Source organism: Chiloscyllium plagiosum, unplaced genomic scaffold (genome assembly GCF_037043375.1).
Source record: "Chiloscyllium plagiosum isolate Xiang-an unplaced genomic scaffold, Cpla_swu_hap1 HiC_scaffold_3, whole genome shotgun sequence".
Taxonomy (NCBI): domain Eukaryota; kingdom Metazoa; phylum Chordata; class Chondrichthyes; order Orectolobiformes; family Hemiscylliidae; genus Chiloscyllium; species Chiloscyllium plagiosum.
Genome location: NW_028270141.1, coordinates 43,874,853 through 43,900,498, shown reverse-complemented (window position 1 = coordinate 43,900,498; position 25,646 = coordinate 43,874,853). Strand labels below are relative to the sequence as shown.

The 25,646-nt window shown below is 45.5% G+C and overlaps 1 protein-coding gene across 2 annotated transcripts in view; it reads right to left on the bottom strand.

Moving 5' to 3' along the window:
- The window catches only part of slc35f3b (solute carrier family 35 member F3b), a 202,215-nt gene that overhangs the window by 116,505 nt on the left and 60,064 nt on the right, over positions 1–25,646 (bottom strand). For both annotated transcript variants that reach the window (XM_087978762.1, XM_087978755.1), the window contains exon 2: positions 6,797–7,029. In XM_087978762.1, the coding sequence (XP_087834888.1) occupies positions 6,797–7,029 (233 nt within the window). The remainder of the gene's footprint in view (positions 1–6,796; positions 7,030–25,646) is intronic.

The following is a 25,646-nucleotide window of genomic DNA, read 5'->3' as shown; positions in this document are numbered from 1 at the left end:
CTTCCAAATTTCTATTTCATGCACAATCTAAGTGTCTTCCTGTGAAGTCCTTTTGATAGTAATAAGTCTGACAGATTCATCAACAATGCAGCATCCTCTGAGTTCAGACTTTAAAGGTCTACAGTCACATTTTTTCACTAACCCTGTGGAAGTCATTGATGAAATTGTCTATGGATGTACCTGGATGCTGAACTTTTCAATCAAATCTTGTTCTTTTAGAATTTCATTTGTTCTGGAGTTAAAATAATTGTCAAAGACTTTCAATAACTCTTCAAAGGACATGTTGCTTAGTTTACCCCACACCAAGCTATAATATCACTAGCTACATTTTCAATTGTATACAAAAGAGTGGGAATTGGTTTCGCTCAGTTGGCTGGATTGTTGGTTTACAGTAGTAGTATAATGCTAACAGTGTGGGTTCAATTCCCATCACTGGTTTGAGGTTACCATGAAGGACTCAACTTCTTCCCTTTCCTGAAGTCTGTTGGCCCTCAGGTTAAATCACCGCCTGTCACTTCTCTCTAATAACAGAGCAGCCCCTATGGTCTGGTGAGACACCAACAAAAGGGTATTTCCTCATGCAGTTATCTAGTTTGGAAGCAATTCCATATCTTAAAGATTATTTTCTTCAAGGTGTCCAATTCTGTGTTCTTTTTGGCCCATCCCTGAATGTAAATCTCCTGGCAGTGTTTTATCTGTTGTCATGCCTTTTTAATGTAATTATTTATCTGCCTTGTGTTGAAGGATTTTAATTCTGCAGGACAGCAGTGCTGTTACGGTGTATTTCTGTACTGGAGACTTTTCTTACCCTACACAACTAAATCCCCATCTTTGACGAGTAAAGTGGAGAATTGCCATGCCTCTGCAAGTTTGTGAATGATTCTTTCCCTTTTGTGAATAAAGTGGATAATTTCCACTCTTACTGTGGTTTCACCGGATGAATCTTGCTAATTGCAGATTTAATGAATGATTCCCATTTCCTTATTGGCTTTACTGAATAAATGCCACTGCCTTCAGCTTTATTAAACTGCTCAATTCTCATGCTGTCTTCACTCAATTAATCAGGCTGTATCAGATGAATCCTATTTCCTTGACAAATTTCCCTTGACAATTCCCGCTGTCTGTGGTGCTACTAATAATCCCCTTTGCTTCAGGATTTTTTTAGAATGAGTACATTTTTCAAATAAATGCTTCCTACCTCGGCCAGGACCTCTCACTGTTGCTCAGTGATCTTCTAACTTTCTCCTTTCATTGTTTGCTTCGGTTTCTAATTTGCCGCCTTCAGCTTTAAGGCTGACAATCCTGGGTCTGTAATTTTGTTTTAAATTCCTCTATGGCTCTTTATTTCCCTTACTGTACCTGTACAGCTTAGTACCCGTTCAGTTTGATGAGTTAGTTTGGTTGCTTCTAGTTTTCCCAACCTGTAATTTACACCTTTTTAAAAGTTTTCTATAGCACACTAAGGATTTGAACATAACTCACTGAGTCTTTCATGCATGTTTGCTCTCAGTCTGAACCTTGACTTGGGACTGTTCTAACAGATCACCAGTACCTAATGCGATCTAAGTATAACTAGTGTTTCAGCTCCATGGAGTTTCTAGTTCTCATTTATTGCTGTGTATCTCTTACCAGGTTTGAAATGCTTTTTACCATTGACCAGAGGTTCTGCGTCTTAAAAGTTTGCCAAGATTCTCTTCTACAAGATTCACAAATGTTCAGCTCCTTCAGATGCTCAGTTTCTGGTCGTGGAGCCTTCATAAAGCTGTGTCTGAAGAACATTCACATCTCCGCACCCGACAGCATTTTGTAGATCCCTACCAAGGAAGAATGGTACCCGATGGATCTTACACCATAGGCTGTTGGTGAGGGTTCATCTTATAACATGGCGGCAAGTGATGGTATTCTCTACATCGGAGAGACCAAACTTAGGGAACGGTTTGCCAAGCATCGCAGCCGGGCCTGCAGGGGCTGACCGGACCTCCCAGTCACCGCCCGTTTTAATTCCTATTCCCACTCGCTTTCTGACATGACCATCCTTGGCCTCCTCCATTGCCACAATGAACCACACCAGAAATTGGAGGAACAACACCTCATCTTCTGCCTGGGCAGCCTACAGCCCGGAGGACTCAGCATTGAGTTCTCCAATTTCAAACAACCTCCTTTCCCAAGCCCCGACTCACTTCCCAGCCCCTCCCCCTCCCTTCCACTCCTCCCTGCCACCAACCGGATGCATTCTTCCCACTGACCGACCAGGTTGTACCCTCCATCTGTCTTCACCTATTCCCACTTCACCACCCTGCCCCCACCACCCCCTCTATCTGCAGTTCCCACCCATAGCCCTGAAAAAGGGTTACACCTGAATTGTTGACTTCCGTACCTCCTGATGCTGCCTGGCTTGCTGAGTTCATCCAGCCTGCTGCCTGCCAGCTTTTGGTAAACAGCAGCTAAATGAGTTCTGCATCACTTGCCTCCATGTTGTAAGATGAATCCTCACCACAGCTTGTGGCGTAAGATCCATCTGGTAGATTTGCTGTCACCATTCTTTCTTGTTTGGGATCTACAGACTGGTGTGATAGATGATATCCGTCTGACAGTCTAATGACACTTGGCTCTTGTTTTCAGCAAGGAGTAGTTTTTGCATAATAGCAACTAGGTATAAGTTATGTTGATATGATAAGTATTGTTACTGACACTGAGGGAGAAATCAAGGTTAGCTCTTACTTCTTTGAGATCCAATGTCGTTTTCCCACCCGGGTTCATTTGACATCGATGTATTGGATGGTGCTTGAAGCACACCTCAGCATTAACCCTTTCAGACCCTTACACCCTTATGTAACAGCCTCACCTGACTGTGGACCTCATCTTCTCACATTCTGTGATGTAGAGTCAGCCTTTGTTCTTACACTGCGATTCTGCGGTGAACCACATGATTGGGGAGAAAAACACAAGAGTCAAAAATGAACTCATCAGGTTTCAAATGAAACACGCTGGAAGTTTCTGAAAGCAAACAGCAACTTCGGCAACGTGAGGTCGTTTGGAATAAAATGGCAGGGTCTTGCTTCTGCAGCTCTGCAGTCCTGCCCACCACCTCCAGCTTCCAATCTGCCCAGGCCTCATCACTGCCTTGTCAGAGGATAAAAGTGCCCCACGTCAAGAGCTGCCTCATTCTTTGCTTTAATTCGCTGCATTTCAAAGCTCCCTGTTCCCTTTCACAGCGTGAGTCATTTTTCAAAAGCAGGACTGTTTTTCCCAAGCAACACAACGTCCCTCAGCTTCCCTCTAAAGAAGGAGCAAATCGATTGGACTTGTTTGCTGAGACGTGTTGAGAAGGGTTCAACACTTGGGCAAATTGAGCTTTTTGTTCACAACACGTGTGGGATCTATCTGTCCTCTCAGGTAGAAATAAAAGCAAAAGCACTGAAACAGGGTTCATCGATTTCCTGGTGGGATCTTGCTCTGCACAGACCGCTTGCTGTCTTTCCTACGTTGCGACAACAACAACAATACTCCAGAACTGCCTGGAAAACACTTCAGAATGTTCTGAGCAAGTGGAAAGGCGCTACAGAAATGCAAATCTTTCCTTGAAGTTAAAAAGAAAACACAAGCCTTTAAGAGCGCCATTCTCTGATCGATCATCTGCTTATACAGATCACCCCTGCCCTCCACGCCCTCCACACCCCCCCCCCCCCCCCACCCCCACACCTCCTCACTGCACTTTCAGCAATGGCCAACAAACTCTGGGAAAGCTGCCAATCAAATCACTCCAAATATAAATCACAAATTGCTAGCGGTCAGGTACAAATAATTATTCAGGCTAATGGAATGTTGGTTTTACCTTGACAGTGGCCAGGGTACAAGGGACTGGAAACGATGCTCCAGTACACTCATACAGAGATTTGGTCAGTGTCCCTGGAGGTTAGTTTGATCCTGGAAACTGTACCTCAGGAAGGATATCTTCACCTTGCAGAGAGAGCAGTGAAGATCAAATGGTGCTGCCTTTACATAATTACACAATTATAAAATAATCTGATTAACTCTGTCAGAAAGGGGTGTAGATGATGGGGAATATTATTAAACTGAATATTTTAAATTCCAATGTAATTTGTCACTGGTTAGGTCCCAGGTAGAGTGTAGTAGGTTACACTTTACAAAGAATGCCAAGCCCTCAGGGAAGGTCCTGACCAGACTCACCAGACTGATACCAAGGGGGAAAGATATCTCTCTCTCATGAGAGAGCAGCCCTATGATCTGGTAAGACTATAGCGACTTGACATCTTCAGCTGCTTCATCAATGACCTTCCCTCCATTATAAGGTGAGAAGTGAGGATGTTTGCTGATGCTTGAACAATGTTCAGCACCATTCATGACTCTGCAGATATTGAAGCAGTCTGTGTCAAATGCAGCAAGACTTGGACAATACCTAGGCTTGGAGTGATAAGCAGAAACTTTATTCACACCACACAAATGTCAGGCGATGACCGTCTTCAATAAGAGAGAATTAGTCCATCTCCCCTCAATGTTCAGTGGCATCACTGAATCACCCACTCTCGACATTCTGGGGGTTACTTTAATCAGAAACTGAACACGACTAGGCAAATAAACATTGTGGCTCCAAGACCGAGTCAAATGGTGGGATTTCTGTGACAAGTGACTCACCCCCTGACTCCCCAAAGGCTGTCCACCATCTAGAACGCATAAGGCAGGAGCATTAAAGCCACACAGTGTATTCCATCAACAAGATACATTACAGTAATTCACCGAGAGTCCTTCAACAGCACTTTCTAAACCCACAAACCTTACCCCCTTAAAAGAACGAGGCAGCAAAGTCATGAATGCACCAATATGGACTGCAGGGATACAAGAAGACAGTTTAGCAATGAGAGCTGTATCATAATTACTCAACAAACCACTATTGCCTGCTTCCTGTGAATGAATAAAAAAGATTTGAAAGCACGGATGAGAATTCGTGACTAGACTCTGGAATGATGAAAGAAATCAATTCAATCTAAAATTTCATAAAAATGTGGACCGCAATGTGAAGTCACCTGCAGGGTAACAGGAAGAAAGCAATGGTATAAGATTAAACCAACACTCCTTCAATTAGCTGACACAGGAAATGATGGATGAATGGCTCTATTTTATGACAGCAGTTGGAACAGACCAAATTAACTGTATGAACTAATATTGTAAACATGTCCCCTCCTTCTCTACATTTTTTTTTACCCTTAACAGAACTGAATGAAATGTTTTCAGTTGTCCTGATACAGGCAATTCCTCTCTGAGCTGTTGCCCTGTGGAACCCATTATCAAACTGAATTACAAAACATTAAAATGATGGGCTGAGCTGGGAAAGGCTCTAAAGTGTGATTGACAATACTACAATGACCATAGGTTTGAATCTCTCTTCCAGATCCCTCTCTGACCCAGAATTTAACACCCACGGGTCACCCAGAGCCACGCTCCTCCTTAGCTGCACATCCTGCCTTTAGGTAGAGTCCTCACTGTCAGATAGTTCCTTACGGTGACTCACAGAGAATGGTAATAGGCTGGAGAAACAGTCAGCTGAAGGAACTGTGGGTACTGGAAAATCAGAATCCAAAATGCTAATTGCTGGAGCCAGTTCTGAAGAAGGCTCAGTGGACTTGAAACGTTAACTCTGCTCTCTCTCCGCAGAAGCTGCCAAACCTGCTGAGTTCATCCAGCAACTTCTAATTTTGTTTCTCATAGAGTCACAGAGATGTTCAGCACGGAAACAGACCCTTTGGTCCAACTTGTCCATGCCGACCAGATATCCCAACCCAATCTAGTCCCACCTGCCAGCACCCGGCCCATATCCCTCCAAACCCTTTGCTAAAGTTGAAAGCTTTAGTGTTTCAGGATGGCTTTAAAAGTTGGGCAAGATGGGAAAAGAGAGATAGCAGGAAGAGAGAGATAGCAAGAGAGGGGGGAGAGAGAGAGAGAAGGAAAGAGAAAGATAAAGACAGGGAGAGCAAGACAGTGTGCTATCTTCCTTATCTAACTTTTATAAGAACTACACAATGCAGTGTTTGCCAATGAAATCACTGACTACCCACCACAATGGCTTCAGCAACACTTCCAGCATTAATTTCAGTGGAAAATGCCTCACACACACACACATGATGAAGGTAAAATGTTTGTTTTCATTTAACAAACAGCTCCCACCATTCAGAGCGTGGTCACAGCAATGATCCACTCACACTCTCTGTTTTAAAAATCATTATTTTACCAACAGACCCCAAGGATGGTGTTTGTGCGAACAATTAGTGTAAATATATTCGGATTATAGTCACAACCACACTGCCCATTGTAGATATTCTTTAAATCAACCTTTTCAGATATATGATAATACATTGCTGAAATAGGTGGGACTTGAATGTGTCCACACTGTCCCAGAGATAGGAACACTACCACTGTGCCACAAGAGCCCTCAGTTACTCATTCTATACCTAGTAACATGAAGTGCAATTCTCCACATCTGGATTCTCAATTCACCACTCCGAGATTCCCAAATCTCCAAACCTGGAAGCCCACTTCTCTACATCTACATTATCGAATTTCCACACTTGGATTCCCAGCTTGTCAAAGACGGTTGCTGGATGGTGTGTTGTACAGCCCTGATGTAGATACAGGCTTGGGGCAATTCTAGTCCTGCAGTTAAAACCAATTTGCCCCCTACGGATTAGATGAATGTTGGCAAACCCAAAAAGGTTACTGCATGTGAAAGCACATCACAGGTCAGTGTGAAGAGTACAGTACAACGGGCCGTGGGACTCACGGGAGTAACGAAGTGACCAGGGTTGGTAACCGTAATAACCGGTGATCCTCAGGATACGCTCCTCAATGGAACTGAGGCCAGCTGAGGAGATACTGCTCAAATCCTCAAATGATCTGGACGCTTTCCCATCCTCCTTGATGCACTCATCCACGACCAGGTATTTGAGCTGGCGAAGCTGAGGGCTGACATCTGATAATCTGCGGGGACTCACATCAGGAGACCTGCGCATAATCCTGCAGGAAAAGACCAAGTTTTTTTTATTGCAAAAATATACTTTATTCATAAAAGTAAATCTTTGTGTACCTACACAGTTCATGCAGCATTCAGAGCTATACCGTCTTTACTTATAGAGTAGAAAGCAAACACAGAGACTCTGCTTCCTCTGTACTTACTTTGTACTTACAATTAACCAATAGGCATTTATGGGAGGCTTTGGGAGGCTCCAATGAATGAATGGACTCTGGCTATACTTCCTGCTCCTCGGATGCTGCCTGAGCTGCTGTACTTTTCCAGCACCACTCTAGTCTAGCATCTGGTTTCCAGCATCTGCAGTCATTGTTTTTATCTCGTTATACTTTGGCAGGCTGACCTTACACAGTGGTCTTTCCCCACTGTGCCTTGGCGGCAGCTGCCCTAAGCATTTAGTGAATCCCTCAGCACATAGTCCTGGTCTTCGAACTGTGCCAGTCTCATTCGGGGTCAACCCTTTCAACTGGAAGACCATCACGTTTCGGGCAGACTAAAGAGCATCTTTCACCGAGTTGATGGTCCTCCAGGCACAGCGGGTGCTTGTCTTGGAGTGCGTCCCGGGGATCAGACCAGAGATCACAGAGTCCTGTGTCACGGAGCTTCTCAGGATGAACCTCGACAAAGACCACTGCATTTATCAGCAGAGGTCCTTGGCAAAAGCACATTCCAGTCTCTACTCCCCTTGCAGCTGCATTGAGGGCAGCATGTTGTGGCACAGAGAGTCCGCCCGTGGTACAAAGGATCTCACAGGGTAGTGCCCTTCCCACCACCAGCCAAGTGATGTCAGTATATACACAGGACAAGGGTGAGCAAAATCTCTGCACTTCTGCTGAAAGGGGAGGCCTGCATTGTGCTACTCAGTTAAAAGGGAACAGCAGTGCAGTGCTGCTGGTTAAAGCAGGGTGCCCGCTCCTACTTGCAATGGGGGATAAGCTCAGTCTGCTACTGGTTAAGGAAGAACATGATGAGTTTGATTCTGTATGAAGACGAAGGTCACTGTGCTTTTCAATGTAGGAAAGCAATGTATATACCTCTAAAAAAACAGGAAACTCTGGTTAGATGAGAAAAAGTCATTGTTACTGTGGATAAAGGGGAACAGAGTCACAGTGCCTCTGGTTAAAGGGGAACAATGTCACTGTGCCTCTGGTTAAAGGAAGCAATGTCACTGTGTATCTGGATAAAGGGGAACAGTGTCACTGTGCCTGTGGTTAAAGGGGAACAATGTCACTGTGCCTCTGGTTAAAGGGGAACAATATCACTGTGCCTGTGGTTAAAGGGAACAATAGCACTGTGCATCTGGTTATAGGGGAACAATATCACTGTGTCTCTGGATAAAAGGGAACAGTGTCACTGTGTATCTGGATAAAGGGGAACAGTGTCACTGTGTATCTGGATAAAGGGGAACAGTGTCACTGTGCCTCTGGTTTAAGGGAGCAATGCCACTGTGTCTATGGTTAAATGGGAACAGTGTCACTGTGCCTGTGGTTAAAGGGAGCAATATCACTGTGCCTCTGGTTAAAGGGAACAACAGCACTGTGCATCTGGTTAAAGGGGAACAATGTCACTATGTCTCTGGATAAAGGGGAGCAATATCACTGCGCCTCTGGTTAAAGGGAGCAATGCCACTGTGCCACTGGTTAAAGGGAGCAATGTCACTGTGCCACTGGTTAAAGGGGAACAATACCACTGTGCCTCTAGTTAAAGGGAGCAATATCTCTGTGCCTCTGGTAAAAGGGGAACAATATCACAGTGTCTCTGGTTAAAGGAGAACAATGCCACTGTGCCTCTGGTTAAAGGGAGCAATGTCACTGTGCCTCTGGTTAAAGGGGAACAATGTCACTGTGCCTCTGGTTAAAGGGAACAATATCACTGTGCCTCTGGTTAAAGGGGAACAATATCATTGTGCCTCTGGTTAAAGGGAACAATGTCACTGTGTCTCTGGTTAAAGGGGAACAATGTCACTGTGTCCCTGGTTAAAGGGGAACAATGTCACTGTGTCTCAGGTTAAAGGTGAACAATGTCACTGTGTCTCTGGTTAAAGGGGAACAATGTCACTGTGTCTCTGGTTAAAGGGGAACAGTGTCACGGAGCCTCTGGTTAATGGGAGCAATATCACTGTGCCTCTGGTTAAAGGGGAACAATGTCACGGTGCCTCTGGTTAAAGGGGAACAATGTCACTGTGCCTCTGGTTAAAGGAAGCAATGTCACTGTGTATCTGGATAAAGGGGAACAGTGTCACTGTGCCTGTGGTTAAAGGGGAACAATGTCACTGTGCCTCTGGTTAAAGGGGAACAATATCACTGTGCCTGTGGTTAAAGGGAACAATAGCACTGTGCATCTGGTTATAGGGGAACAATATCACTGTGTCTCTGGATAAAAGGGAACAGTGTCACTGTGTATCTGGATAAAGGGGAACAGTGTCACTGTGTATCTGGATAAAGGGGAACAGTGTCACTGTGCCTCTGGTTTAAGGGAGCAATGCCACTGTGTCTATGGTTAAATGGGAACAGTGTCACTGTGCCTGTGGTTAAAGGGAGCAATATCACTGTGCCTCTGGTTAAAGGGAACAACAGCACTGTGCATCTGGTTAAAGGGGAACAATGTCACTATGTCTCTGGATAAAGGGGAGCAATATCACTGCGCCTCTGGTTAAAGGGAGCAATGCCACTGTGCCACTGGTTAAAGGGAGCAATGTCACTGTGCCACTGGTTAAAGGGGAACAATACCACTGTGCCTCTAGTTAAAGGGAGCAATATCTCTGTGCCTCTGGTAAAAGGGGAACAATATCACAGTGTCTCTGGTTAAAGGAGAACAATGCCACTGTGCCTCTGGTTAAAGGGAGCAATGTCACTGTGCCTCTGGTTAAAGGGGAACAATGTCACTGTGCCTCTGGTTAAAGGGAACAATATCACTGTGCCTCTGGTTAAAGGGGAACAATATCATTGTGCCTCTGGTTAAAGGGAACAATGTCACTGTGTCTCTGGTTAAAGGGGAACAATGTCACTGTGTCCCTGGTTAAAGGGGAACAATGTCACTGTGTCTCAGGTTAAAGGTGAACAATGTCACTGTGTCTCTGGTTAAAGGGGAACAATGTCACTGTGTCTCTGGTTAAAGGGGAACAGTGTCACGGAGCCTCTGGTTAATGGGAGCAATATCACTGTGCCTCTGGTTAAAGGGGAACAATGTCACGGTGCCTCTGGTTAAAGGGGAACAATGTCACTGTGTCTCTGGTAAAAGTGGAACAATGTCACGGTGCCTCTGGTTAAAGGGGAACAATGTCACTGTGTCTCTGGTTAAAGGGAGCGATATCACTGTGCCTCTGGTTAAAGGGGAACAATATCACAATGTCTCTGGTAAAAGGGGAACAATGTCACAGTGTCTCTGGTTAAAGGGGAACAATGTCACTGTGCCTCTGGTTAAAGGGGAACAATGTCACTGTGCCTCTGGTTAAAGGGAGCAATGTCACTGTGCCTCTGGTTAAAGGGGAACAATATCACTGTGCCTCTCTTTAAAGGGCAACAATGTCACTGTGCCTTTGGTTAAAGGGGAACAGTGTCACTGTGTCTCTGGTTAAAGGGGAACAATGTCACTGTGCCTCTGGTTAAAGGGGAACAATGTCACGGTGCCTCTGGTTAAAGGGGAACAATGTCACTGTGTCTCTGGTAAAAGTGGAACAATGTCACGGTGCCTCTGGTTAAAGGGGAACAATGTCACTGTGTCTCTGGTTAAAGGGAGCGATATCACTGTGCCTCTGGTTAAAGGGGAACAATATCACAATGTCTCTGGTAAAAGGGGAACAATGTCACAGTGTCTCTGGTTAAAGGGGAACAATGTCACTGTGCCTCTGGTTAAAGGGGAACAATGTCACTGTGCCTCTGGTTAAAGGGAGCAATGTCACTGTGCCTCTGGTTAAAGGGGAACAATATCACTGTGCCTCTCTTTAAAGGGCAACAATGTCACTGTGCCTTTGGTTAAAGGGGAACAGTGTCACTGTGTCTCTGGTTAAAGGGGAACAATGTCACTGTGCCTTTGGTTAAAGGGGAACAGTGTCACTGTGTCTCTGGTTAAAGGGAGCAATATCACTGTGCCTCTGGTTAAAGGGGAACAATGTCACTGTGCCTTTGGTTAAAGGGGAACAGTGTCACTGTGCCTTTGGTTAAAGGGGAACAATGACACTGTGCCTTTGGTTAAAGGGGAACAGTGTCACTGTGTCTCTGGTTAAAGGGAGCAATATCACTGTGCCTCTGGTTAAAGGGGAACAATGTCACTGTGTCTCTGGTTAAAGGGGAACAATGACACTGTGCCTTTGGTTAAAGGGGAACAGTGTCACTGTGTCTCTGGTTAAAGGGAGCAATATCACTGTGCCTCTGGTTAAAGGGGAACAATGTCACTGTGCCTTTGGTTAAAGGGGAACAATGTCACTGTGTCTCTGGTTAAAGGGGAACAATGTCACTGTGCCTCTGGTAAAAGTGGAACAATGTCACAGTGTCTCTGTTTAAAGGGGAACAATGTCACAGTGTCTCTGTTTAAAGGGGAACAATGTCACTGTGTCTCTGGTTATAAGCAGCAATATCACTGTGTCTCTGGTTAAAGGGGAACAATGTCACTGTGTCTCTGGTGAAAGGGAGCAATATCACTGTGTCTCTGGTTAAAGGAGAACAATGTCACAGTGTCTCTGTTTAAAGGGGAACAATGTCACTGTGTCTCTGGTTAAAGGGAGCAATATCACTGTGTCTCTGGTTAAAGGGGAACAATGTCACTGTGCCTCTGGTTAAAGGGGAACAGTGTCACTGTGCCTCTGGTTAAAGGGGAGCAACGTCACCGTATCTCTGGTTAAAGGGAGCAATATCACTGTGTCTCTGGTTAAAGGGGAACAATGTCACGGTGCCTCTGGTTAAAGGGGAACAATGTCACTGTGTCTCTGGTTAAAGGGAGCAATATCACTGTGCCTCTGGTTAAAGGGGAACAATGTCACGGTGCCTCTGGTTAAAGGGGAACAATGTCACAGTGTCTCTGTTTAAAGGGGAACAATGTCACTGTGTCTCTGGTTAAAGGGGAACAATATCACTGTGTCTCTGTTTAAAGGGGAACAATGTCACAGTGTCTCTGGTTAAAGGGGAACAATGTCACTGTGCCTCTGGTAAAAGGGGAACAATATCACTGTGCCTCTGGTTAAAGGGGAACAATGTCACAGTGTCTCTGTTTAAAGGGGAACAATGTCACTGTGTCTCTGGTTAAAGGGAGCAATATCACTGTGCCTCTGGTTAAAGGGGAACAATGTCACTGTGCCTCTGGTTAAAGGGGAACAATGTCACAGTGTCTCTGTTTAAAGGGGAACAATGTCACTGTGTCTCTGGTTAAAGGGAGCAATATCACTGTGTCTCTGGTTAAAGGGAGCAATATCACTGTGTCTCTGATTAAAGGGGAACAATGTCACTGTGCCTCTGGTTAAAGGGGAACAGTGTCACTGTGCCTCTGGTTAAAGGGGAGCAACGTCACTGTATCTCTGGTTAAAGGGGAACAATGTCACTGTGCCTCTGGTTAAAGGGGAACAGTGTCACTGTGCCTCTGGTTAAAGGGGAGCAACGTCACTGTATCTCTGGTTAAAGGGGAACAATGTCACTATGTCTCTGGTTAAAGGGGAACAATGTCACTGTGCCTGTAGTTAAAGGGTAACAATGTCACTGTGCCTCTGGTTAAAGGGAACAATCTCACTGTGCCTCTGGTTAAAGGGGAACAATATCACAGTGTCTCTGGTTAAAGGGGAACAATGTCACTGTGTCTCTGGTTAAAGGGGAACAACGTCACTGTGCATCTGGTTAAAGGGGAACAATGTCACTGTGCATCTGGTTAAAGGGGAACAATGTCACTGTGTCTCTGGTTAAATAGGAACAATGTCACTCTGTCTCTGGTTAAAGGGAGCAATATCACTGTGCCTCTGGTTAAAGGTGAACACTATTATTGTGCCTCTGGTTAAAGGGGAACAATGTCACTGTGCCTCTCTTTAAAGGGAGCAATGTCACTAAATCTCTGGTTAAAGGCAGCAATGTCATTGTGCCTCTGGTTAACGGGAACAATGTCACTGTGTCTCAGGTTAAAGGTGAACAATGTCACTGTGTCTCTGGTTAAAGGGGAACAACGTCACTGTGTCTCCGGTTAAAGGGGAACAATATCACTGTGCCTCTGGTTAAAGGGGAACAGTGTCACGGAGCCTCTGGTTAAAGGGAGCAATATCATTGTGCCTCTGATTAAATTGAGCATTATCACTGTGCCTCTGGTTAAAGGGGAACAATGTCACAGTGTCTCTGGTTAAAGGCAGCAATGTCACTGTGCCTCTGGTTAAAGGGGAACAATGTCACTGTGCCTCTGGTTAAAGGGGAACAATGTCACTGTGTCTCTGGTTAAAGGGGAACAATGTCACTGTGCCTCTGGTTAAAGGGGAACAATCTCACTGTGCCTCTGGTTAAAGGGGAACAATGTCACTGTGTCTCTGGTTAAAGGGGAACAATGTCACTGTGCCTCTGGTTAAAGGGGAACAATGTCACTGTGCCTTTGGTTAAAGGGGAACAGTGTGACTGTGCCTCTAGTTAAAGGGAGCAATGTCACGGTGCCTCTGGTTAAAGGGGAACAATCTCACTGTGCCTCTGGTTAAAGGGGAACAGTGTCACTGTGTCTCTGGTTAAAGGGAGCAATATCACTGTGCCTCTGGTAAAAGGGGAACAATATCACAGTGTCTCTGGTTAAAGGGGAACATTGTCACAGAGTCTCTGGTTAAAGGCAGCAAATTCACTGCTTCTGGTTAAAGGGGAACAATGTCACTGTGCCTCTGGTTGAGGGGAACAATATCACGGTGTCTCTGGTTAAAGGGGAACAATGTCACTGTGTCTCTGTTTAAAGGGGAACAATGTCACTGTGTCTCTGGTTAAAGGGGAACACTATCATTGCGCCTCTGGTTAAAGGGGAACAATGTCACTGTGCCTCTGGTTAAATAGGAACAGTGTCACTGTGCCTCTGGTTAAAGGGAGCACTGTCACTGTTCCTCTGGTTAAAGGGGAACAGTGTCACGGAGCCTCTGGTTAAAGGGAGCAATATCATTGTGCCTCTGGTTGAGGGGAACAATATCACGGTGCCTCTGGTTAAAGGGGAACAATATCACAGTGTCTCTGGTTAAAGGGGAACAATGTCACTGTGTCTCTGGTTAAAGGGGAACAATGTCACTGTGTCTCTGGTTAAAGGGCAACAATGTCACTGTGCCTCTGGTTAAAGGGGAACAATGTCACTGTGCCTTTGGTTAAAGGGGAACAGTGTCACTGTGTCTCTGGTTAAAGGGAGCAATGTCACTGTGTGTCTGGTTAAAGGGAGCAATATCACTGTGCCTCTGGTAAAAGGGGAACAGTGTCACTGTGTCTCTGGTTAAAGGGAGCAATATCACTGTGCCTCTGGTAAAAGGGGAACAGTGTCACTGTGTCTCTGGTTAAAGGGAGCAATATCACTGTGCCTCTGGTAAAAGGGGAACAGTGTCACTGTGTCTCTGGTTAAAGGGAGCAATATCACTGTGCCTCTGGTTAAAGGGGAACAGTGTGATTGTGCCTCTAGTTAAAGGGAGCAATGTCACTGTGCCTCTGGTTAAAGGGGAACAGTGTGACTGTGCCTCTAGTTAAAGGGAGCAATGTCACTGTGCCTCTGGTTAAAGGGGAACAGTGTCACTGTGTCTCTGGTTAAAGGGAGCAAATTTACTACTTCTGGTTAAAGGAGAACACTATCATTGTGCCTCTGGTTAAAGGGGAACAATGTCACTGTGTCTCTGGTTAAAGGGGAACAGTGTGATTGTGCCTCTAGTTAAAGGGAGCAATGTCACTGTGCCTCTGGTTAAAGGGGAACAGTGTCACTGTGTCTCTGGTTAAAGGGAGCAATATCACTGTGCCTCTGGTAAAAGGGGAACAATATCACAGTGTCTCTGGTTAAAGGGGAACAGTGTGACTGTGCCTCTAGTTAAAGGGAGCAATGTCACTGTGCCTCTGGTTAAAGGGGAACAGTGTCACTGTGTCTCTGGTTAAAGGGAGCAAATTTACTACTTCTGGTTAAAGGAGAACACTATCATTGTGCCTCTGGTTAAAGGGGAACAATGTCACTGTGCCTCTGGTTTAAGGGAACAATATCACTGTGCCTTTGGTTAAAGGGGAACAATGTCACTGTGTCTCTGGTTAAAGGGAGCACTGTCACTGTGCCTCTGGTTAAAGGGAACAGTGTCACGGAGCCTCTGGTGAAAGGGAACAATATCACTGTGCCTTTGGTTAAAGGGGAACAATGTCACTGTGCCTCTGGTTGAGGGGAACAATATCACGGTGTCTCTGGTTAAAGGGGAACAATGTCACTGTGTCTCTGTTTAAAGGGGAACAATGTCACTGTGTCTCTGGTTAAAGGGGAACACTATCATTGCGCCTCTGGTTAAAGGGGAACAATGTCACTGTGCCTCTGGTTAAATAGGAACAGTGTCACTGTGCCTCTGGTTAAAGGGAGCACTGTCACTGTTCCTCGGGTTAAAGGGGAACAGTGTCACGGAGCCTCTGGTTAAAGGGAGCAATATCATTGTGCCTCTGGTTAAAGGGGAACAGTGTGACTGCGCCTCTAGTTAAAGGGAGCAATGTCACTGTGCCTCTGGTTAAAGGGGAACAGTGTCACTGTGTCTCTGGTTAAAGGGAGCAAATTCACTACTTCTGGTTAAAGGAGAACAATATCACTGTGTCTCTGTTTAAAGGGGAACAATGTCACTGTGTCTCTGGTTAACGGCAGCAATATCACTGTGTCTCTGGTTAAAGGGAGCACTGTCACTGTTTCTCTGGTTAAAGGGGAACAATATCACTGTGCCTCTGGTTAAAGGGGAACAATATCACTGTGCCTCTGGTGAAAGGGAGCAATGTCACTGTGTCTCTGGTTAAAGGGGAACAATATCACAGTGTCTCTGGTTAAAGGGGAACAATATCACAGTGCCTCTGGTTAAAGGGAGCACAGTCACTGTGTCTCTGGTTAAAGGGGAACAATATCACAGTGTCTCTGGTTAAAGGGGAACAATATCACAGTGCCTCTGGTTAAAGGGAGCACAGTCACTGTGTCTCTGGTTAAAAAGGAACAATATCACTGTGCCTCTGGTTAAAGGGGAACAGTGTCACGGAGCCTGTGGTTAAAGGGAGCAATGTCACTGTGTCTCTAGTTAAAGGTGAACAATGTCACTGTGTCTCTGGTTAAAGGGGAACAATGTCACTGTGTCTCTGGTTAAAGGGGAACAATATCACTGTGCCTCTAGTTAAAGGGAGCACAGTCACTGTGTCTCTGGTTAAAGGGGAACAATATCACAGTGCCTCTAGTTAAAGGGAGCAATGTCACTGTGCCTCTGGTTAGAGGGGAACAATGTCACTCTGCCTCTGGTTAAAGGGGAACAATATCACAGTGTCTCTGGTTAAAGGGGAACAATGTCACTGTGTCTCTGGTTAAAGGGGAACAATGTCACTGTGCCTCTGGTTAAAGGGGAACAATATCACTGTGCCTCTGGTTAAAGGGGAGTTGTGTCACGGAGCCTGCGGTTAAAGGGAGCAATGTCACTGTGTCTCTAGTTAAAGGTGAACAATGTCACTGTGTCTCTGGTTAAAGGGGAACAATGTCACTGTGTCTCTGGTTAAAGGGGAACAATATCACTGTGCCTCTAGTTAAAGGGAGCACAGTCACTGTGTCTCTGGTTAAAGGGGAACAATATCACAGTGCCTCTAGTTAAAGGGAGCAATGTCACTGTGCCTCTGGTTAAAGGGGAACAGTGTCACTGTGCCTCTAGTTAAAGGGAGCAATGTCACTGTGCCTCTGGTTAAAGGGGAACAGTGCCACGGAGCCTGTGGTTAAAGGGAGCAATATCACTGTCCCTCTGGTTAGAGGGGAACAATGTCACTCTGCCTCTGGTTAAAGGGGAACAATATCACAGTGTCTCTGGTTAAAGGGGAACAATGTCACTGTGTCTCTGGTTAAAGGGGAACAATGTCACTGTGCCTCTGGTTAAAGGGGAACAATATCACTGTGCCTCTGGTTAAAGGGGAGTTGTGTCACGGAGCCTGCGGTTAAAGGGAGCAATGTCACTGTGTCTCTAGTTAAAGGTGAACAATGTCACTGTGTCTCTGGTTAAAGGGGAACAATGTCACTGTGTCTCTGGTTAAAGGGGAACAATATCACTGTGCCTCTAGTTAAAGGGAGCAATGTCACTGTGCCTCTGGTTAAAGGGGAACAGTGTCACTGTGCCTCTAGTTAAAGGGAGCAATGTCACTGTGCCTCTGGTTAAAGGGGAATTGTGTCACGGAACCTGTGGTTAAAGGGAGCAATATCACTGTCCCTCTGGTTAAAGGGAGCAATATCACTGTGCCTCTGGTTAAAGGGAGCAACATCACTGTGCCTTTGGTTAAAGGGAGCAATATCACTGTCCCTCTGGTTAAAGGGAGCAATGTCACTGTGCCTCTGGTTAAAGGGAGCAACATCACTGTGCCTTTGGTTAAAGTGAGCAATATCACTGTCCCTCTGGTTAAAGGGGAACAATGTCACGGTGCCTCTGGTTAAAGGGGAGTTGTGTCACGGAGCCTGCGGTTAAAGGGAGCAATATCACTGTCCCTCTGGTTAAAGGGAGCAATGTCACTATGTCTCTGGTTAAAGGGGAACAATATCACTGTGCCTCCGGTTAAAGGAAGCACTGTCACTGTGTCTCTGGTTAAAGGGGAACAATATCACTGTGTCTCTGGTTAAAGGGGAACAATGTCACTGTGTCTCTGGTTAGCGGGGAACAATATCACTGTGTCTCTGGTTAAAGGGAACAATGTCACTGTGCCTCTGGTTAAAGGGGAATTGTGTCACGGAGCCAGTGGTTAAAGGGAGCAATATCACTGTCCCTCTGGTTAAAGGGAGCAATGTCACTGTGTGTCTCATTAAAGGGGAACAATGTCACTGTGTCTCTGGTTAGCGGGGAACAATATCACTGTGCCTCTGGTTAAAGGGAACAATGTCACTGTGCCTCTGGTTAAAGGGGAGTTGTGTCACGGAGCCTGCGGTTAAAGGGAGCAATATCACTGTCCCTCTGGTCAAAGGGGAACAATGTCACTGTGCCTCTGGTTAAAGGGGAGTTGTGTCACGGAGCCTGCGGTTAAAGGGAGCAATATCACTGTCCCTCTGGTTAAAGGGAGCAATGTCACTGTGTCTCTGGTTAAAGGGGAACAATATCACTGTGCCTCCGGTTAAAGGAAGCACTGTCACTGTGTCTCTGGTTAAAGGGGAACAATGTCACTGTGTCTCTGGTTAGCGGGGAACAATATCACTGTGTCTCTGGTTAAAGGGAACAATGTCACTGTGCCTCTGGTTAAAGGGGAATTGTGTCACGGAGCCTCTGGTTAAAGGGAGCAACATCACTGTGCCTTTGGTTAAAAGGCAGCAATGTCACTGTGCCTCTGGTTAAATGGAAACAATGTCACTGTGAATCTGGTTAAAGTGGAACAATATCACTGTGTCCCTGGTTAAAGGGGAACAATATCACTGTGCCTCCGGTTAAAGGGGAATTGTGTCACGAAGCCTGTGGTTAAAGGGAGCAATATCACTGTGTCTCTGGTTAAAGGGGAACAATATCACTGTGCCTCTGAATAAAGCCAGCATTATCACTGTGCCTCTGGTTTAAGGGAGCAATGCCACTGTGTCCCTCGTTAAAGGGGAACAATGTCACTGTGTCTCTCGTTAAAGGGGAACAATGTCACTGTGCCTCTGGTTAAAGGGGAACAATATCACTGCGCCTCTGGTTAAAGGGAGCAATGTCACTGTGCCTCTGGTTAAAGGGAGCAATGTCACTGTCCCTCTGGTTAAAGGAAGCAATGTCACTGTGTCTCTGGTTAAAGGGGAACAATATCACTGTGCCTCTGAATAAAGCCTGCATTATCACTGTGCCTCTGGTTTAAGGGAGCAATGTCACTGTGTCTCTGGTTAAAGGGGACAAATATCACTCTGCCTCTGGTGAAAGGGGAACAATGTCACTGTGTGTCTGGTTCAAGGGAGCAATGTCACTGTGCCTCTGGGTAAAGGGGAACAATGTCACTGTGTCTCTGGTTAAAGGGGAACAATATCACAGTGCCTCTGGTTAAAGGGAGCACTGTCACTGTGTCTCTGGTTAAAGGGGAACAATGTCACTGTGTCTCTGGTTAAAGGGGAACAATATCACTGTGTCTCTGGTTAAAGGGGAACAATATCACAGTGCCTCTGGTTAAAGGGAGCAGAGTCACTGTGTCTCTGGTTAAAAAGGAACAATATCACTGTGCCTCTGGTTAAAGGGGAACAATATCACTGTGCCTCTAGTTAAAGGGAGCAATGTCACTGTGCCTCTGGTTAAAGGGGAATTGTGTCATGGAGCCTGTGGTTAAAGGGAGCAATATCACTGTCGCTCTGGTTAAAGGGAGCAATGTCACTGTGCCTCTGGTTAAAGGGAGCAACATCACTGTGCCTTTGGTTAAAGGGAGCAATATCACTGTCCCTCTGGTTAAAGGGAGCAATGTCACTGTGCCTCTGGTTAAAGGGAGCAACATCACTATGCCTTTGGTTAAAGGGAGCAATATCACTGTCCCTCTGGTTAAAGGGAGCAATATCACTGTCCCTCAGTTTAAAGGGAGCAATGTCACTGTCCCTCTGGTTAAAGGGGAACAATATCACTGTGCCTCTGGTTAAAGGGGAACAATATCACTGTGCCTCTGGTTGAAGGGGAACAATGTCACAGTGTCTCTGGTTAAAGGGAACAATGTCACTGTGCCTCTGGTTAAAGGGAAACAATGTCACTGTGAATCTGGTTAAAGTGGAACAATATCACTGTGTCCCTGGTTAAAGGGGAATAACATCACTGTGCCTCCGGTTAAAGGGGAATTGTGTCACGGAGCCTGTGGTTAAAGGGAGCAATATCACTGTGTCTCTGGTTAAAGGGGAACATTATCACTGTGCCTCTGGTTAAAGGGGAACAATGTCACTGTGTCTCTGGTTAAAGGGGAACAATGTCACTGTGCCACTGGTTAAAGGGAGCACTGTCACTGTGCCTCTGGTTAAAGGGAGCAATATCACTCTGCCTCTGGTTAAAGGGGAACAATGTCACTGTGTCTCTGGTTAAAGGGGAACAATGTCACTGTGTCTCTGGTTAAAGGGGAACAATATCACTGTGCCTCTGGTTAAAGGGGAATTGTGTCACGGAGCCTGTGGTTAAAGGGAGCAATATCACTGTGCCTCTGGTTAAAGGGAGCAACATCACTCTGCCTTTGGTTAAAGGGAGCAATATCACTGTCCCTCTGGTTAAAGGGGAACAATGTCACTCTGCCTCTGGTTAAAGGGGAACAATATCACAGTATCTCTGGTTAAAGGGGAACAATATCACTGTGCCTCTGGTTAAAGTGGAACAATATCACTGTGTCTCTGTTTAAAGGGAACAATATCACTGTCCCTCTGGTTAAAGGGGAACAATGTCACTGTGCCTCTGGTTAAAGGGGAACAATGTCACTGTGCCTCTGGTTAAAGGGAACAATATCACTGTGCCTCTGGTTAAAGGGGAACAATGTCACTGTGTCTCTGGTTAAAGGGAACAATATCACTGTCCCTCTGGTTAAAGGGGAACAATGTCACTGTGCCTCTGGTTAAAGGGAGCAATATCATTGTCCCTCTGGTTAAAGGGGAACAATGTCACTCTGCCTCTGGTTAAAGGGGAACAATATCACAGTATCTCTGGTTAAAGGGGAACAATATCACTGTACCTCTGGTTAAAGTGGAACAATATCACTGTGCCTCTAGTTAAAGGGAGCAATATCACTGTGCCTCTGGTTAAAGGGAGCAATATCACTGTCCCTCTGGTTAAAGGGGAACAATGTCACTGTGCCTCTAGTTAAAGGGGAACAATATCACAGTATCTCTGGTTAAAGGGGAACATTATCACTGTGCCTCTGGTTGAAGGGGAACAATATCACTGTGTCTCTCGTTAAAGTGGATCAATATCACTGTGTCTCTGTTTAAAGGGAAACAATGTCACTGTGCCTCTGGTTAAAGGGGAATTGTGGTTAAAGGGAGCAATATCACTGTCCCTCTGGTTAAAGGGAGCAATGTCACTGTGCCTCCGGTTAAAGGGAGCAATGTCACTGTGTCTCTGGTTAAAGGGGAACAATATCACTGTGCCTCTAGTTAAAGGGAGCAATATCACTATTAAAGGAAGCAATGTCACTACCTCTGGTTAAAGGAGAACAATGTCAGTGTGCCTCTGGTTAAAGGGGAACAGTTTCACTGTGTCTCTGGTTAAAGGGAGCAATGTCACTACCTCTGGTTAAAGGAGAACAATGTCAGTGTGCCTCTGGTTAAAGGGGAACAGTTTCACTGTGTCTCTGGTTAAAGGGAACAATATCACTGTCCCTCTGGTTAAAGGGAGCAATGTTACTGTGCCTCTGGTTAAAGGGAGCAATATCACTGTGCCTCTGGTTAAAGGGAGCACTGTCACTGTGTCTCTGGTTAAAGGGGAAAAACGTCACAGTGTCTCTGGTTAAAGGGGAACAATATCACTGTGCCTCTGGTTAAAGTGGAACAATGTCACTGTGTCTCTGGTTAAAGGGAGCAATATCACTGTGCCTCTGGTTAAAGGGAGCAATGTCATTGTGCCTCTGGTTAAAGGGAGCACTGTCACTGTGTCTCTGGTTAAAGGGGAAAAATGTCACAGTGTCTCTGGTTAAAGGGGAACAATATCACTGTGCCTCTGGTTAAAGTGGAACAATGTCACTGTGTCTCTGGTTAAAGGGAGCAATATCACTGTGCCTCTGGTTAAAGGGAGCAATATCACTGTCCCTCTGGTTAAAGGGAGCAATGTCATTGTGCCTCTGGTTAAAGGGAGCACTGTCACTGTGTCTCTGGTTAAAGGGGAAAAATGTCACAGTGTCTCTGGTTAAAGGGGAACAATATCACTGTGCCTCTGGTTAAAGTGGAACAATGTCACTGTGTCTCTGGTTAAAGGGAGCAATATCACTGTGCCTCTGGTTAAAGGGGAACAATATCACAGTGTCTCTGGTTAAAGGAGAACAATGTCACTGCGCCTCTGGTTAAAGTGGAACAATGTCACTGTGTCTCTGGTTAAAGGGAGCAATGTCACTGTGTCTCTGGTTAAAGGAGAACAATGTCACTGCGCCTCTGGTTAAAGTGGAACAATGTCACTGTGTCTCTGGTTAAAGGGAGCAATATCACTGTGCCTCTGGTTAAAGGGGAACAATATCACAGTGTCTCTGGTTAAAGGAGAACAATGTCACTGCGCCTCTGGTTAAAGTGGAACAATGTCACTGTGTCTCTGGTTAAAGGGAGCAATATCACTGTGCCTCTGGTTAAAGGGGAACAATATCACAGTGTCTCTGGTTAAAGGAGAACAATGTCACTGCGCCTCTGGTTAAAGTGGAACAATGTCACTGCGCCTCTGGTTAAAGGGAGCAATGTCACTGTGACTCTGGTTAAAGGTGAACAATGTCACTGTGCCGCTGGTTAAAGGGGAACAGTGTCACGGATCCTGTGGTAAAGGGATCAATTTCATTGCGCCTCTGGTTAAAGGGAGCAATGTCACTGTGCCGCTGGTTAAAGGGGAACAGTGTCACGGATCCTGTGGTAAAGGGATCAATTTCACTGCGCCTCTGGTTAAAGGGAGCAATGTCACTGTGCCGCTGGTTAAAGGGGAACAGTGTCATGGATCCTGTGGTAAAGGGATCAATTTCAATGCGCCTCTGGTTAAAGGGAGCAATGTCACTGTGCCGCTGGTTAAAGGGGAACAATGTCACTGTGCCTCTGGTTAAAGGGAGCAATGTCACTGTGCCGCTGGTTAAAGGGGAACAGTGTCACGGATCCTGTGGTAAAGGGAGCAATGTCACTGTGCCGCTGGTTAAAGGGAAACAGTGTCACGGATCCTGTGGTAAAGGGAGCAATGTCACTGTGCCGCTGGTTAAAGGGGAACAGTGTCACGGATCCTGTGGTAAAGGGAGCAATGTCACTGTGCCGCTGGTTAAAGGGGAACAGTGTCAAGGATCCTGTGGTAAAGGGAGCAATATCACTGTGCCTCTGGTTAAAGGGAGAAATATCACTGTCCCTCTGGTTAAAGGGAGAAATATCACTGTGTCTCTGGTTAAAGGGGAACACTATCATTTTGACTCTGGTTAAAGGGGAACAATATCACTGTGCCTCTGGTTAAAGGGGAACAATGTCACTGTGCCTCTGGTTAAAGGGAACAATATCACTGTGCCTCTGGTTAAATGGGAACAATATCATTGTGCCTCTGGTTAAATGGAGCAATGTCACTGTGTCTTTCGTTAAAGGGGAACAATATCACTGTGTCTCTGGTTAAAGGGGAACAATGTCACTGTGCCTCTGGTTAAATGGGAACAATATCATTGTGCCTCTGGTTAAATGCAGCAATGTCACTGTGTCTTTCGTTAAAGGGGAACAATATCACTGTGTCTCTGGTTAAAGGGGAACAATGTCATTGTGCCTCTGGTTAAAGGGAACAATGTCACTGTGCCTCTGGTTAAAGCGGAACAATATCACTGTGCCTCTGGTTAAAGGGAGCAATATTACTGTGTCTCTGGTTAAAGGGGAACACTATCATTTTGCCTCTGGTTAAAGGGGAACAATGTCACAGTGTCTCTGGTTAAAGGCAGCAATGTCACTGTGCCTCTGGGTAAAGGGGAACAATGTCACTGTGTCTCTGGTTAAAGGGGAACAATGTCACTGTGTCTCTGGTTAAAGGGAGCAATATCACTGTGTCTCTGGTTAAAGGGAACAATATCACTGTGCCACTGGTTAAAGGGGAACAATGTCACTGTGTCTCTGGTTAAAGGGGAGCACTGTCACTGTGTCTCTGGTTAAAGGGGAACAATATCACTGTGCCACTGGTGAAAGGGGAACAATGTCACTGTGTCTCTGGTTAAAGGGGAACAATTTCACTGCAACTCTGGTTAAAGGGGAATTGTGTCACGGAGCCTGTGGTTAAAGGGAGCAATATCACTGTGTCTCTGGTTAAAGGGGAACAGTGTCACTGTGTCTCTGGTTAAAGGGGAACAGTGTCACTGTGTCTCTGGTTAAAGGGGAACAATGTCACTGTGCCTCTGGTTTAAGGGAGCAATGTCACTGTGTCTCTGGTTAAAGGGGAACAATGTTGATGTGCCTCTGGTTTAAGGGAGCAATGTCACTGTGCCTCTGGTTAAAGGGGAACAATGTCACTGTGCCTCTGGTTAAAGGGGAACAATATCACTGTGCCTCTAGTTAAAGGGAGCAATATCACTATTAAAGGAAGCAATGTCACTACCTCTGGTTAAAGGAGAACAATGTCAGTGTGCCTCTGGTTAAAGGGGAACAGTTTCACTGTGTCTCTGGTTAAAGGGAGCAATGTCACTACCTCTGGTTAAAGGAGAACAATGTCAGTGTGCCTCTGGTTAAAGGGGAACAGTTTCACTGTGTCTCTGGTTAAAGGGAACAATATCACTGTCCCTCTGGTTAAAGGGAGCAATGTTACTGTGCCTCTGGTTAAAGGGAGCAATATCACTGTGCCTCTGGTTAAAGGGAGCACTGTCACTGTGTCTCTTGTTAAAGGGGAAAAATGTCACAGTGTCTCTGGTTAAAGGGGAACAATATCACTGTGCCTCTGGTTAAAGTGGAACAATGTCACTGTGTCTCTGGTTAAAGGGAGCAATATCACTGTGCCTCTGGTTAAAGGGAGCAATGTCATTGTGCCTCTGGTTAAAGGGGAACAATATCACAGTATCTCTGGTTAAAGGGGAACAATATCACTGTGCCTCTGGTTAAAGTGGAACAATATCACTGTGTCTCTGTTTAAAGGGAACAATATCACTGTCCCTCTGGTTAAAGGGGAACAATGTCACTGTGCCTCTGGTTAAAGGGAACAATATCACTGTGCCTCTGGTTAAAGGGGAACAATGTCACTGTGTCTCTGGTTAAAGGGAACAATATCACTGTCCCTCTGGTTAAAGGGGAACAATGTCACTGTGCCTCTGGTTAAAGGGAGCAATATCATTGTCCCTCTGGTTAAAGGGGAACAATGTCACTCTGCCTCTGGTTAAAGGGGAACAATATCACAGTATCTCTGGTTAAAGGGGAACAATATCACTGTACCTCTGGTTAAAGTGGAACAATATCACTGTGCCTCTAGTTAAAGGGAGCAATATCACTGTGCCTCTGGTTAAAGGGAGCAATATCACTGTCCCTCTGGTTAAAGGGGAACAATGTCACTGTGCCTCTAGTTAAAGGGGAACAATATCACAGTATCTCTGGTTAAAGGGGAACATTATCACTGTGCCTCTGGTTGAAGGGGAACAATGTCACTGTGTCTCTTGTTAAAGTGGATCAATATCACTGTGTCTCTGTTTAAAGGGAAACAATGTCACTGTGCCTCTGGTTAAAGGGGAATTGTGGTTAAAGGGAGCAATATCACTGTCCCTCTGGTTAAAGGGAGCAATGTCACTGTGCCTCCGGTTAAAGGGAGCAATGTCACTGTGTCTCTGGTTAAAGGGGAACAATATCACTGTGCCTCTAG